Here is a 16210-nt window from a genome sequence, read left to right on the forward strand (position 1 = left end):
CTGGGAAGAGGTAACTATGGGGAGGAAGTGGGAGGGGAGCTGTTGCATTGTGGTAAACTGGTCAATGACATGAGACAAAGTATATGTGAACTGCTATATGGAAAGTGAATTTGCTCTGTAAATCTTCACCCAAATCAAAATAAAAGAAAAAAAAAGAGAATTGCAGCTGGAATTCTCTTTGGAAATGAGAATGGCCAAACTTCATCTCACCTACTTTGTTCATGTTGTCAGAAGGGACCTTTCCCTGGAGAACAATATCATGCTTGGTAAAGTAGAGGGTCAGCTTAAAAGAGGAAGACCGTCACCAAGATGGATTGACAGTGGCTGCAGTGATGGCCTGAAGTATGGCAAGCATTGTCAGGATGCCTCATGTCTGAGCAGTGTTTCAGTCTTTCGTACATAGGATCACTGAGTCAGAGCCAATTTGATGACGCCTAACAACAACAACAACAACAACAATACAATAATTGTCCTTTCGTGACTGATTTATTTCACTCAACATAATGCCAGGTTCATCCATGTGATGTGGTGGTTTTCCATTCCATCATTGCTCTTTAAAGTTGTGTAGAATTCCATTGTGTTTATATACCATACTTTGTTTATCCATTTGTCTGTTGATGGGCGCTTAGGTTGTTTCCATCTTTTTGCTATTGTGAATAATACTGCGATGAAGACAGTGTGTGTATATCTATTTGTGTCATAGCTGTTATTTCCTTAGGATAGATGCCTAGTAGTGGGATTGCTGGATCATATTATATTTCTATTTCCACCTTTTAAATGAAGTGCCATACTATTTTCCACATTGGTTATAGTCCCTCCAGTAGTGGATGAGGGTTCCAATCTCTCCACATCTTTCCAGCATTAGTTTTTTTTTTTTTTTTCTTTCAATTTTGTTGTTGCTAGAGTGAGGTGATACCTCATTTTTGTTTCACTTTGTATCTCTCTAATGGCTAATGAAGGAGCTTTGGTAGTGCAGTGGTTAACGCATTTGACTGCTAACCCAAAGATCAGTGGTCTGAATCCACCAGCTGCTCAGCAGGAGAAGGATGAGACAGTCTGCTTCTATAAAGATTTATAGCCTTCAAAATTCTGCAAGGGTCGCTATGAGATAGAATCAACCTGATGGAAGTGAGTTTGTTTAGTTTGGTTTGGAATGGCTAATGATCATGAGCATTTCTTCATGTGTTTGTTAGCTGCCTGAATGTCATCTTTGGTGAAGTATCTGCTCATGCCCTCTGGCCATTATTGAATTTGTCTGTTGGTTGTTGAGATGTTGAAATTTTCTATAAATTTTAGAGATTATTCTGTGTTATCCAATATGTCATCGACAAATATTTTTTTCCCCAGTTTGTAGGGTACCTTTTTACTCTTTCAGAGAAGTCTTTTGTTGTACATAAGTGTTTAATTTGTAGGACATCCTAGTTATAGTTTACCTTCTGATGATTGTGCATTTTTAGTTATGTTCGATAGTCTATTTATGCCATTAATTAGGGCCCCTAAGTTTGCCCCTATTTTTTCTTTGATGCTCTTTAGTTTTAGATTTTCATTTAAATTTCATTTAGGTCTTTGATCCATTTTGAGTTTGTTTTTTTGTCTTGTTTTGTTTTTTATTGTGATTTGGGTAAAAATTTACAGAACAAGTTCACTTCCCGTACAGCAGTTCACATACACGTTGTCTCACAACATTGACCACAGTTTACACAATGCAACAGCTCCCTTCCCACTTCCTCCCAATAGTTACCTCTTGCCTGTGCGCATCCCTCCATGCACTTGTGCCCCCTGAACTGTCTCCCTGTGCATTAGAAGCCCTTCTTTCTCCCATGATTGTTCTCTCCAAGGAGTGTATCTACCTGCGGTACACGTTCAACTCCTATGCCTGTCTTTTGTTTGGCTGGAAGCCACAGGGTTTAATTCCAGACCTGAAGGGCAGCTAGGGGCCATAGTCTCAGTGGTTCCAGCAGGCACTCACTATCGGACCAGCAAACCTGGTCCCCCTCCCTTTTTTGTTTTTCTCCGAATCATTTTGAGGTTTTGTTCCACATTGTTCTCCCTCTCTATCCAGGATCTCCTACATAGATCCCCTTCCGAGTGCTTGAAAGTGGTAGCCAGGCACCATCTAGTTCTCCTGGTCTCATAGTCATATGGGCTGCAGATCGGATGGTGTACCAGTCGCTAGGACTAATTGTTTCCATGACTTTTTTATTTTTTTCATTCTTTGCTCTGGACGAGGAGAGACCCATCATTGCATCTAGATGGTTGCTTGCAAGCTTTTAAGATCCCAGTCGCTACTCACCAAAGTAGGAAGTGGAACAATGTTTTGTGTAGTATGTTATGTCAGTTGAGCTTGGTGTCCCCTGTAACTATGGTCCCGAGCCCACGTTCAACTACTCAGTCCCTCTGGATAGCTGGCTGTGACCAACTAGTGACTACAACCTTGCCCCTTGTCAGCTCTACTATACACCTGGGAATTCAGATCATACAAATAAACGTATAGGACCATTGTCTGCCAACCCTATACATGGTCTTGGGTATACTCCCCACTTCATAGACATACCTACTAGTTCAGCCTGTCCCCCCGTATACCCATGTTTGCCTTCACTGACAGTACAATACAGTATGTGCAAAAGGGTTCATTTTTGTTGTCTGTACCCCCCATTTACCTCTCTATGTCTTTCTCTTCCTCAGTGCCACCATATGATCACTCACATTTGGTATATTGCCCTTCTCTTCACCGAAATCAATACTTATCTCATCCTATTTAACAGTGTTCCCTACCCTCCTCTCCCACCCCTGGTAACCAACAAAGAAAATTTCCTTCAATAGAGAAACCTTTGCTTGAGTTTTACAATAACGGACTAATACAATATTTGTCCTTTTGTGATTGACTTATTTCACTCAGCATAATGTCCTCTGAGTTCATCCATGTTATGCGGTGTTTTGCAGATTCTTCATTATTCTTTAGTGTTGCATAGTATTCCATTGTGTGTATGTACCATAGTTTGGTTATCCATTCCTCAGTTGATGGACGCCTAGATTGTTTCCATCTTTTGGCTATTGTAAATAGTACTGTGATGAACATGATTGTGCATATGTCTGTTTTTGTTGAGTTTGCTTTTGTATATGGTGTGCGGTATGAATCTTGTTTCAGTCTCTTGCAAATGGATACTGAATTTTGCCAGCACCATTTGTTAAAGATACTGTCTCTTCCCCATTCAGTGAGTTTTGGCCAGTTCTTAAAGATCAGCTGTGCATAGATGGATGGATTTACTTCTGTGTTCTCAGTTTTGTTCCAACGGTCTTTGTGTCTTTTATACCAGTACCAGGCTGTTTTGACTACCATGGCTGTGTAGAAGATTTGGAGATCAGGGAGTGTGAGGCCTCCTGCTTTGTTGTTGTTCTTTAGTAAAACGTTGCTTATTTGGAGTCTCTTTCCTTTCCATATAAAGATGGTGATTTGTTTTCCCATCTCTTTAAAGAATGTTGATAGAATCTGTATTGGGATTGCATTATATCTAAAGATTGCTTTGGGTAGTATTGACATTTTCATGATGTTGTCTTTCTGCCTATGAGCATGGTTTGTTCTATTCATGTAGGTTTCTCTTGGTTTCTTGCAGTATTGTTTTGTAGTTTTCTTTGTATAAGTCTTTTGAATCTCTGGTTAGGTTTATTCCTAAGTATTTCAACTTTTTGGTATCTATTGTAAATGGTGGGAGCTCTGGTGGCATAGTGCCTAAGGCACTTGACTGCTAACCAGAAGGTTGGCAGTTCAAACCCACCAGCCACTCCTTGGAAGGAAGGTTGGGCAATCTACTTCCATAGAGATACCACCTCAGAAACACAAGAATGTGTCGCTGTGAGTTGGAGTTGGAGATGACTTGACGGCACATAACAACAACGTTGTAAATGGTGTTGTTTTTATGATTTCCTTTGCAGAGTTCTCTTTGTTAGTGTAGAGGAATCTGCTTTTTGCATGTTAATCTCATACCTTGCCACTGTGCTAAATCCTTCTTTCTGTTAGTTCCAGTAACTTTCTTATTGACTCTGAGGGTTTTCTGTGTATAGAATCGTATCATCTGCAAATAGAGATAGTTTTACTTCTTCCTTACCAATTTGTATGCCTTTTCTTTCCCTTTTTTGCATCATTGCTCTGCTCACAACTTCCAATACAATACCGAATAGAAGTTTCATCCAAATCACAATAAACCAAACCAAAAATAAAAATTATATTGAGTAGGAGTGGTGATGGAGGGCATCCTTGTCTGTTTCCCATTCACAAGGGGAATATTTTCATTTTCTCTTCATTGAGAATAATGTTTGCCATTGGTTTTGTGTATATGCCCTAATTGTGTTGAGGAATTTCCCTTCATTTCCTTTCTTTCTGAGAATCTTTATCAGGAATGGATATTGAATTTTCTGCATCAGTTGATAGGATCATGTGGTTCTTTTCCTTTGTTTTATTTATGTGGTGGATTATATTATTGTTTTTCTAATGACGAACCACCCTTATATATCACTTATATATAATCACACTTAGTCATGATGTATTATTTTTTTGATATGTTGTAGGCTTCTATTGGTTAGAATATTTTTGAGAATTTTTGCAACTGTATTCATGAGGGATATTGGTCTATCATTTTCTGTTTAAGTGGTATCTTTGCCTGCCTTTAATATCAGGGTTATGCTAGTTTCATAGAATGAATTTTCGGGAGTGTTCAGTCCTTTTCTGTGTTCTGTAATTGTTTGAGTAGGATTGGTATCAGCTCTTCTCTGAGTGTTTGGTAGAGTTCTCTAGTAAAGCCATTTTTTGTTGTGAGTTTTTCATAACTTGTTCAATTTCTTCTTTTGTTATTTCTGGTCAGATTTTCTTCCTCAGTCCATGTTAGTTTAGTTGGATTGTGTGTTTCTAGGAATTTATCCATTTGTTGTAGATTTTCAGATTTTTTGGAGTGTAGTTCTTGTAGTATTCTGTTACTATCTTTTTTATTTCAATTGGTTCTGTTATGACATCACCCATTTTATTTATTATTTTGTGGTTTTTGTATCTTCTCTCTTTTTTTTTTCCCCCTTAGTTAAATTTGCTAGTGATTTGTCAATTTTTATCTTTTCAGAGAACCAACTTCTGGTCTTGTGGATTTTTCTATTTTTCTGTTTCATTTATTTCTGCTCTAATCTTTATTATTTCTTTCCATCTAGAGACTGTAGGGTTTTTTTAATTGTGGTTTTTTTTTTCCTAATTGTTGTGTTAAGGTATTGATTTTGGTACTTTCTTCTTCTTTGATGTGTGCATTTATTACTATAACTTGTCCTCCGAGTTCTGCTTTCTCTGTGTCCCCAAGATTTTGGTATGTTGTGTTTTCATTCTCATTTGCTTCTAGGAATTGTTTTTATTTCACATTTTATTTTTTCTGTTGCCCAGTAGTTTTTCAGCAGGGTGTTACTCAATTTCCGTGTACTTGATTTTTTTCCCCCTGATCTTCCTGTCATTGATCACTAATTTTATAGTGTAATCTGAGAAGATGCTTTGTAGTCCTTTAGTGTTTTTTTAATTTATTGAGGCTTGTTTTGTGGTCTAACATATGGTCTATTCTGAAGAATGATCTGTGTACACTGGAAAAGAATGTGCATTGCGTTTTTGTGGGGTGGAGTGTTGTTCTGTATGTGTCTATGAGGTCAAGTTGGTTTATTGTGTTGTGAGATCTATATCTTTGTTGAGTTTCTTTCTAGTTGTTCTAGCCGTCTAAAGTGGTGTGTTAAATTCCCTTTGATGAGACTGGTAATCAACTCTCTGGTGGAATCTGCTCTGAGCAACTGAGTAGCTGCCTTAGCGATGTGGTCTGCTTCCAGTATATAAGAAACTTTGAGAAAGGGCTTGGGTTTTTTGACATGCTTGGATCTTGCATTTAGCTGAGTCTTCATTCAGCAGCCTGCCCTGTTGCTTGCCGATCTTGTGACTGTTTCTGGACTTAACTAGTGGCCTGCCATGTTGCTTAATAATCTTGGGACTGTGCCGTTTTCTTTGTTGACCTTGGGTTTGTCAGACTCAGCATCCAACAGCTGCCTGAGTTAAGAGATGCTTCCAGCTCCACTGGGCTGGGAGCAAGAAGCAGAGCTGAAGCCCAAGGTTGAGGGGCCTTCAACCAGTCCCTAGAGCTGACACTTTGAACTTGGATGACTTCTTTTTCGGTTGCCATCTGCTTGACGTATTTTTTTATATCCTTTGATTTTTAGTTTATTTGTATGTTTGTGTCTCAAGTGTGGCTCTTATAAGCAACATGTTGATGGATCATGTTTTCTCATCCAGTCTGCTACTCTGTTTCTCTTCACTGATGTACTTAGTCCATTTACATACACTAAGTGTGATTATCTATAGGTATAAATTTACTGCAGTAATGTGGGGGGGGAGTGGTGATAATGATTTCTTTGTTCCATATATTTTTCTGTGCTGAATAGTTTACTTATTTTCTTTTCATTTCTTGCATTGCTGTAGGTTTTGTGTTTACTGAGTCTTTATGGATTTCTTCTTTTTCAGTTTGGTTAGGTTTATTAATTTTCTTTGTGGCTACCCTGTTTTATCATCTTAAGTTTAAAATGTTCTATCTTGATATAATCTTGACTTCTGTAATGGAAAGTTCTATAATTTCCCCATTTATCTCTTCTTTTTGCTTTGTAGCCATCATCAGCTTCTGATTCCCTATTTTCTGTGTAGTAGGTTTAGTTTATTTTTGAAAAAACTAGAAGTTTATTTAAGCAACAAGACACTTGACTTAAAAGGAAAACTATCTAGGATTCATTTCTTTTAAAATTTACCCTTCTTTTAGGTTTATTTTATTTTTGATAATTCTTTATCTGAGTTGGTTTCCAGATGATGTTGTCATGGGTCTTAATCTCAGATTGTCTGATGTTGTTGGTTATGCCTGAAGGACTCCCTTTAGCGTTTCTTGGAAGGTTGCTCTGGTTTCACAAATTCCCTTAATTTCTGTTTATCTGGAAATTTCCTAATTTCGGGGACAGTTTTTCTAGGTATGTAATAATTGGTTGGCAGTTTTTTTCTTTCAGAATTTTATATATGTCATCCTATTACTTTCTTGCCCACATGTTTCTGCCAAAAAAAAAACTAATCAGAGCTTAGTCTTATTAGTTGCCCTTGACAAGTAACATTCGATTTTCCTGAGCTACTCTCAAGACTTACTTGTCTTTTGTTTTGGAAAGTTTGATTGTTACATGTTTTGGTGATTTTCTTTTGGGGTCTATCCTTTTTGGGTTTCATTGAGCTTCTTAAATGGATATATTCTCATCTTTTATGATATTAGGGAAATTTTCTGCCAGTAAATCTTCAATAACTTTTTCTGTGTGTGTGGTTTTATTTTTTGTTTTTTCTTGTTCTGGAATTCTGATTAATTTTTCGTGATGGTATCCTACATATTCTTAGGCTGTCATCATTTTTATTCATTCTTTTTTCTGATTGTACCTCTAACAGAATGATGTTAAGGAATTTGTCTTCAATTTCACTGATTCTCTCTTCCATTAATTCATTTCTACACCTTTCTCCTTCAATATGTTATCTGTTTCTGAAATTTTAGTGTTAATATTCTGATTCCTTGTTGCTGTTTTTGTATGGTTTCTAGCTGTCTAGTTATTTGTCCTTTTGTTGTTATCTTGTTTTCTTGAATTCTTCTAATGTTTTGTCTATGCTTTCTTTAATTTTGTGTGTATTTTCCTTGATTTCTTGGAGTGCCTCATATATGTCTTTTGACTTCCTTAGCAGGTAATTACTTTACCTTTTCTTCTTAAGGGAGGTATTCCAGTTCTTTATTTTGGTCACTTCCTTGAGTTATCTTGTCCTATTTCTTTGTGTGATTTAAAGTTGTGTCTTATCTTGAGATATTGTGGTGTTATTGTATGTATTTGTTGTATTTGTTGTTGTATGTTGGTTTGTTTCACTCTGATTTTTGTTTTGCTTTGTTTTGATATATTTGGGTATGTGTGTTACTCTGGTCCATAGTTTGGCAGCACTGGGGGTGTTCATTATGTATCTCAAGGTGGTGCGTGGGAGTGTGGGCAAGATTCTGTTTGCTGCTCATGTAGAGTAGCTGAGGGTTTGCTGGGCAAGTGTTGGCCACCATCTGTAATTATTTAGTGGTTAGGAGCAGATAATGGTATTTGCACAATTGGTGGCAGGTATGGCTGGCTAGTGCGGATGTGGTCACTGCCATCCACTGGATGGGTCAAATAAAAAAATAAAAACTCAATAAAGGAAAAAAACAGAAGAAGAAAATGAAAAAAAGAGCGAAAAGATTGAAAAAAAGGCAGTGTGATACAATTTGCAGGAGTACATGTCCTCAGTCACCAGAGAAGCTGTATAGAATCAAGTGTAAGCACGCTCACTGCTGACCAAGGAAGCAGTGTGTGAGTGATATGCAATCCATAGCCATGTGCCACAGGTAACTGGAGGGACAGATTGCCAAGGGGGCCACAGGAGGAATGAGGCCACATGAGTGGAATACTGGACAGGGAAAGGGTGGCAGGAGGTGTCATGAGCCACCAGGTGGGTGGGGGCAGATCCAGCAATTCTGCTGGTCTATGGGTGACCATCACTGGTGTGGGCATTGGCCCATTCCTAGTCAAGTACAACAGGTTATGGTTTGTATTCCAGTTCAACACACAGGGTAGAGTCCAGAATCTCTAGCAGCCACCACACAAGTCTTTCCCTCAGCATAGGTTGATGACCCAACTGACTTGGAGCCCCTACTGGTGATTGGTTCTATCTCTGTTTACTGGCTCCCTCTCTGTTCTTTTGTCACCTAAATCTCTCATTCTTTCCAGCTTCCCTGTGCTTTCCTTCCTTAGATCTAGCTCATGTTCTCCTCACTTTGCTTCACTCAGGATTTGTCTATAGACAAATCTTATTTATATATAAATACATATATTTATATATAAATAAGATTTGTCTGTCTTTTTGGGGATTCCATGACATTGCCTTTTTGCACTCCTTACTCAGAATGCTGCCAACAGTTTTCCAAAATGCTCATGTTGTGCTAGACCGGCTGGCAAGCCACTTCCACTCTTGTGTTTCTTCTCATTTACTGCTTTCATTCAGTTTCTTCTTCCAGTCAATGTCTGATCCAGTCTTTTTTCCTTTCATTTAATACTCAGTTTCCAGGATTAGCATTTCTGTCTGTTTCATGGGTCTTTTTTTGTAGAGAATTGGCATGGAATGTTTATCTAGGTTGTCATCTTAGTTACCAAAATTAATTTGTTTTTTAATGATATATATTTTTTAGAAAATTAAAAGAACCCATTTTTGAAAATGTTATTTTTAAACGATTGCCTTAAAAGCTAAATACTTAGCACTTAAGATAATTTTTGAGAGTGTAAAATTAGCTCTACCATTTTGGAGATAGGTGCCAGGTGCTTGCTATTAGAAGAAGAGATGTTAAGTAATATAATTTGAGGAACTAAATGCCCTAGATTCACTATTAATGAGTCATTATTTTGTAGTAAGCATCGCCATCTATCTTCTTTTTAAAATGCTGGTAAAGGCAGTACATTAAGTTACTAATTCCTTAATATTACCAGAGTGGAATTGAGAGTTAAAATTTGACCTCCGTTTTTCCAAAAGATCCAATAGTATTAAACTTTTAAAAATGGCAGTACAGGAAGCTATTTGCAGAGACTCAAGCATCAAAAGAAAAAAAAAATCAGTTAAGTTCACAGTGTTATCTGGGCTTGTGATATTGTTTGGATTCAGTTATAAGAGGTTTCAAAGGCTGCAAGTGATCTTTCTCATTTGTCCCCTGCCTTGTCTCTCCTTGTGTAACATTGGCTGCAGAGAAGAAAGAGGCAACCAGGTAGATTATGTGACATAAATTCAAACATGTTATATTTAATCATCATGCTGTAACAGATGTTAAGAAGAATTTGTAGGTTTTAATCAAAGAAAATGTGTCTCATCCTTAATGTGCTTCTACTGCAAGATGAATACAGTAAATATAACCCCCTAAAATCCAAACCCATTGCCATTGAGTCAATTCCGACTCATAATGACCCTGTAGAACATACAGAGTAGAGCTAACTGCCCCATAGAGTTCTAAGGCTGTAATCTTTACAGAAGCTGACTGCCTCATCTTTCTCCCATGGAATAGATAGTAGATTCAAACCACCACCTTTTGATTATCAGCTGAGCACTTAACTACTGTGCCACAAGAGCTTTTATTAAATATACACTGGTGTAAAGAAAGTGATACTGCAGGTTTTCTAAACAACCTTTGTGAATATCTTACCCTTTATCTAATAAGTAACTTACTCAAGTTATATCTCAAGGCTTCTCAATTCCATTTTATGATCAATTAGAATGTGAGTCTTTAGGCTTTAGGGAGCCTATGAAAAACCTAAAATAATTTGCAAACTTCTTTTATCAATTTTGAGGGGAATGAGTTATCAGCTTTTATTAGATTATCAACAGGGTCTGTGATGCAAAAGAGGTTAAGAATAGTGCCTTAAATAAATGGCACTAATTTGTTTATACGGGAGCTCTGGTAGCATAGTGGCTAAGGCACTTGACTGCTAACCAGAAGGCTGGCGGTTCAAACCCACCAGCCACTCCTCGGAAGGAAGGTTGGGCAATCCTACTTCCGTAGTGATACTGCCTCGGAAACCCAAGGAGGGGTCGCTATGAGTCAGGGTTGACTCGACGGCACATAACAACATAACAACAATTTGTTTATACAGGTAATTGTAGGTTGTTGCTATCAAACAATTTTACTTGTATTTTTTATGAATAAGAAAATCTTACTATTCTATAAGGCGTTCTAGTGCAGTTAAGGCATTTAGCTGCTAAACAGAAGGCTGTGGATCGAACCCACGAGCCGCTCAACAAGAGAAAGATGAGGTAGTCTGCTTCCGAAAAGATTTACAGCCTTGAAAACCCTGTGGGGCAATTGTACTCTGCCCTATAGGGTCACTGTTTGTCAGAATTGACCTGATGGAAGTGGGTTTACTATTCTATATGTGTTTGAGAAATCAAATGTATTGAAGGTCCATGATCCCATCAGGAGTACCTAAGGCATTTGACTGCTAACCAGAAGGCTGGTGGTTCAAACCCACCAGCCACACCTCAGAAGGAAGGTTGAGCAATCTACTTCAATAGCGATACCACCTTGGAAACTCAAGGAGGGGTCACTATGAGTTGGATCCTACTTGATGGCAGTGTGGGGTTTTTTTTGTTTGTTTGTTTTGTTTTTTTGTCTTAAAGATAGTTGTACATAGGGTTGCTGGAAGTGGCAGCTGGCTCAACAGCACCTTACAACAATGACAACATCTTAAAGTAAAAAGGAACTAATATATAAGAAAGCTTATTTGTTAGTTTAGTATTATTAGATATTATTGTTGCTGATACTCTATTTTAGTAGATTGTAGAACTGAAGGAAACTTAGTTCATCAACTTTACTTAGCAGATGAAAAAGCTGAGCTTCTGAGAGGGAACGTTAATTGATGGGATAGCCAGGACTGTAACTAAGGTATCGTTATTCTAAAGTCATACACTTTTCCTCCATAGTAAGGTACCTGAGATATATATATTTACTGAGTAAATCTAAAGCATGTTTTATATATATATATATATAAATAAAACATGCTTTAGATTTACTCAGTAAATATTTGTTGAACAGCCATGTCTAAGATGCTTACCTAGGCAAAGGATACTAAAATGAAAAGGGAGATAGTGTAGTGTGGCATACTTTGGAGGAAACTATCCAAGTTTATATCTAGCTCTGTCTCTTACTATACTGTGGTTTTGGGTTAGATGACTTTAATTTCTCTGAGCTTCAGTTTTCATATCTACAAAATGGGAATATTAATCATGGCTATCTCATAAGCTATTCAGTACATTAAATAAAATGTTTAGTACAGTGCCTAGAACATTGTAGGCACGAAAGAAATGTCAAGAGAGATGATGATGTTGATGAGATTGATAAGACAGATTGGTTCCTTCCCTCAGGAAGCTCACAGCCTTAGAGAGGGCCTAATTTAAGTAGGTGTCTGTTTTTATATTCCTTTACGGTGGTTACTATTGTATGAGATTTTTTCTTTCAAATTGAATTCTTTTCTTTTTAATTTAGTACTCCTTTATTTATATCTGGTCATAGAGTAACAAAATAATTAGATTTTGGTGTTATATGTATGTATATATACATCTCTCTATCATCTGTATACACACACACACACACACACATATGCATGCGCTATATAAAAGCTGTTTGGCATATGTGGATAAATACCTTTTAAGCAAAAAAAAGTATGTATTTATATAGTAGTGTCACTTACTTCATGACTTTAAGCAAGTCTTTTGGAATCTTTATTTGCCTGTTCAGACCACTTGTTACTTTGAAAAATCCATTTATCATTCCGTTTAATAGCTCTGATTTGACCCGAGTATTTGTTAGTAGTTGCTGGGGAGAAGTAGTGTCTGTCTGTCACATTTGGATTTGGTCACCTTGAGTTTTATTACTGATTAATGAAACCTTGGATAAATCACTAGATACCTGGGAGCTCAATTTTGTAAATCTATTCTTTATTCCATTTGGTCTAGATTAATGCCATAAAGTAAATCTCTTGGTTGAATATTATTATGCCTACAAGGTACTATAACAGTATATAGCAAAAGAGTATCATATATTGATTTGTTTGGCACTTGGGAGTATACTAGAACAGTAATGTGTCGATTAATACCTTAATGGTCTATAAAGACTAATGCAACATCCAGAGGTGACTAATTTATTTTTACATATAAGCTATAGTCATATTGGGGTCCCTGAAATAGTATCACATAAGAAAGAAATGTAACGTGCATATTTAAAAGCCCAACCCCTCCTCTTCCTTTCTCGTCCTTCTCACTCTATTTTGGCACACTGGCCTCTTTGCTGTTCCTTAAACTTGCCAGCAAGTTCCCTATCCACCCCCCCCACACACACACACACACAATAAAAACCAAACCCACTGCCATCGAGTCAATTCCGACTTAACATGACCCCCATTGGGTTTCCGAGGCCCTAAATCTTTATGGAAGTAGATTGCCTGGTCTTCCTTCCACAGAGTGGCTGGTGGGTTTGAACAGCCAGCCTTCATGTTAGCAGTCAAATGCCTTAGTCTCTTGGAATTGCTAATCCCTCTGTGCAGAAAGCTATTCCCCCAATCAGTCACATAGTTTTAATAGTTTTTCATTGTTTAGGTCTTTGCTCAAATGTCAGTGAAGCCTTCGTGACCACCTTATTTAAAATTGTAAGTGTTCCCTCTTATTTAAAATTGTAATTCTTCCCTTCTCTTCGGAAGGAAGACTGGGCAACCTGCTTCTGTAGAGATACCGCCTCAGAAACCCAAGGAGGAGGGGTCACTATGAGTCGGGACCAACTCGACAGCAGTCAGTTTGGTTTTGATTTTGGTTCCCCTCTCTGGCACACTGATAATAGCATTTATTTATTTATAGCATTTATCACTGCCTGGCATATTGTATGTTTTAGTGATATATCTTTTATTCCCTATATCCCTCTAATAAGGAGCTCTGGTGGCGTAGTCATTAAACACTCAGCTGCAACCAAAAGATGGGCAGTTGAAACTGACCAGCAACTCCACAGTAGAAAGATGTGGCAGTCTGCTCCCATGAAGATTATGGCTTTGGAAATATTATGGGCCAAATCTCCTCTGTCCTATAGGGAGACTATGAGTCAGAATTGACTGAATGGCAGTAGGTTTAGTTTTGGTTTCTATCCCTCCACTAGAATTGGGCTGGGGAATTTTCTAGGCAAAGAGATTTTTGTCCTTTTGCTCCCTGGTGTATCCATGGTGCCCAGAAATAATGACTTATACATAATAGGCACTCAGTAAATAAATATTTGTTGAATGGATGAATGAATGATCTCGTTAATCTTTATACCCTTTCTCTTGAGGTTATAATATATGGAAAAATTAGAGTAATAAATTTCTACTAACAAACGAAAAACTTGTGCTTAGAATGAGCCAAATTGGAATCATAGTTTCATAAATTATTCTGAAATTTTTATTTAGTTTTTGCTACTACTAATTTTAAAACCTATAACATGAATGGCAATCCTACTTCCGTAGTGATACTGCCTCGGAAACCCAAGGAGGGGTCGCTATGAGTCGGGGGTCGACTCGACGGCACATAACAACAACAACAACATAACATGAATAGCTTCTTTCTGTGTCTGTCTTATACTTCCTCTGCTATAACTTGTCATGAGTTTCCCAGATTATGGAACATAATTTTTTTAATTATTATTTTTATTGTGATTTGGGTCAAAGTTTATAGAGCAACTTCATCTTCTATACAGTAGTTCACATACACTGTCTCATGACATTGACAGTAATCTCCCACAGTGCAACAGTTCTCCCACTTCTTCCCCATAGCCATTTCTTCCCTGTGTCCGTCCCTCCAATGTACTCCTGCCCCACAAACTGTTTCCCTGAATGGCACATAATTTTTAGTTTTATTTAAGAATGAAGACTACAATGCTCAAATGTGTTTGTAATTTGGCAGTTTGTATAGAAAAAAAGGAATTAAGAAAAATTGAACAGGAGATTTATTAAGAATATGAAAGCAGTAAGGGTTTAGGTTAATTTGAGGCCTTATTTTGATAATTATATATAATGAAGTATAAAACATTATCAAATGCCAAAGGTATTTATTGGACTAGCAGTAGTCATTTGGTTGGTTAAGGGTTTCAAGATAAAAAGTAGAGTTTGCAGAAAACATAGAGAATAAACTAGTATTTAGACATTTAAAAAATATATAGGAAATAGAAAAAGTACTGTTTTTTTTTTTTTTCATTTTTATTTTTTTTACTTGTATTTATAGGCAAAATCATCAACATTACAGAATAGTAATCAGCCTTCCTCAACGGTAAGAGATTTTTTTCTGAAATTGAAGTGCCAGGGTTTTAAATGAATTACAGTTAATTCAGATTATGTAGAATCCTTAAAGCATTGCTAATGAGTTCTACCCTTCAGAGTTTAGAGGTTAAAAAAGATTTTGTTTTGTGTTTAAGCCTGAAGTACTCCTGACTGTCTGCTTTGAAATGCAGACTATCTCTCTCTCTTTAGCAGGAGTGAGATTTGTTGTTAATTGTGTATTTTTAAAATTATGAATTACATACGTTTTTATGCTTATATATACTAAATAGGATAGATTGGTAACCAGCTGATTTTCATTTTCTCAGAGACCATCTTGGTGGCCCTTCGAGATGTCTCCTGGTGCATTAACTTTTTCTATTATATGGCCTTTTATTGCCCAATGGTTGGTGCATGTATATTATCAAAGAAGGAGAAGGTAACACTATTTCCTAACAGTTTTATAATTCAGAATCGTGTGTAAACTTTTAATAATATATACATATTTAGAAGATGTTTTATATACATTGTCATGCTGAATACTCTATACTGATCCTGATATTGACACTGCCTTGGAAATGACAGCCCCTGGATTACTAGGTTCTTACTGACTTCAAAAACTTACTTGAGAGCATCTGACTGAACAAGAAAATGACTACATGTCTTAAATTTTATGATTTATGAGGGAAAAATGGTCTTAAAATATGTTTATTTGGGGCCTTTTGCTAATACTAAGAGAAAATAGAGAATCAAACAAATTTTCTATACTTTGAAATACCAACATTGACCTTTCAGAAAATTTTCAACCCAGTAATTAAGGATTACTGTAATTAGGGCCAGAATTCCACTTTGGGATACTAGAAAGTCACCTCAAATAGGTCTGACAGTAGGCTGTGATCCCTAAAAGTGCTCAGAGACTGATGATACCAGGAATAGCCTGAGGCCAAAACTCATGGATGCAAAAGAATCCTTAAGGCATTTTTTTGAACACTATGTAAACTAAAATGCTTTCCATGGATGGGCAGATTTTTTTTTTTTTTTTTTTTGCCAGTGTTACCTTACCTCACCTTTTCAGGGTTCCATCACCATTTTGCATTAAGTAACAACACATAGGGAGAAGAAATAGGGCATTTGCTAATAAGCTTTCAAGTGCTCTCTTAACTATATGCAGTAGAAACACATTTTTAAAATTCTACAAGTTTAATTATTTACAAGTATATATTTCTTCTACCAAAGAACTCAAGTTTTTAATAACTAAGGTAGATTACAAAGGCAGAAACTGAACATTTATCCTTCTGTATGTAAAAGG

At 36.9% G+C, this 16210-nt stretch overlaps 1 protein-coding gene across 1 annotated transcript in view; it reads left to right on the forward strand.

Annotated features, from left to right (window-relative positions):
* Nucleotides 1-15344, forward strand: part of ACBD5 (acyl-CoA binding domain containing 5) — a 103617-nt gene extending 88273 nt beyond the window's left edge. The window contains exons 12-13 of the mRNA XM_007936420.2: nucleotides 14870-14914; nucleotides 15231-15344. Of these exons, the coding sequence (XP_007934611.2) occupies nucleotides 14870-14914; nucleotides 15231-15344 (159 nt within the window). The remainder of the gene's footprint in view (nucleotides 1-14869; nucleotides 14915-15230) is intronic.
* Nucleotides 15345-16210: the final 866 nt, after the last annotated feature.

Source organism: Orycteropus afer, unplaced genomic scaffold (assembly GCF_000298275.1).
Source record: "Orycteropus afer afer isolate SDZICR_OR568_19922 unplaced genomic scaffold, OryAfe1.0 scaffold00035, whole genome shotgun sequence".
In the NCBI taxonomy this organism is placed as follows: Eukaryota; Metazoa; Chordata; class Mammalia; order Tubulidentata; family Orycteropodidae; genus Orycteropus; species Orycteropus afer.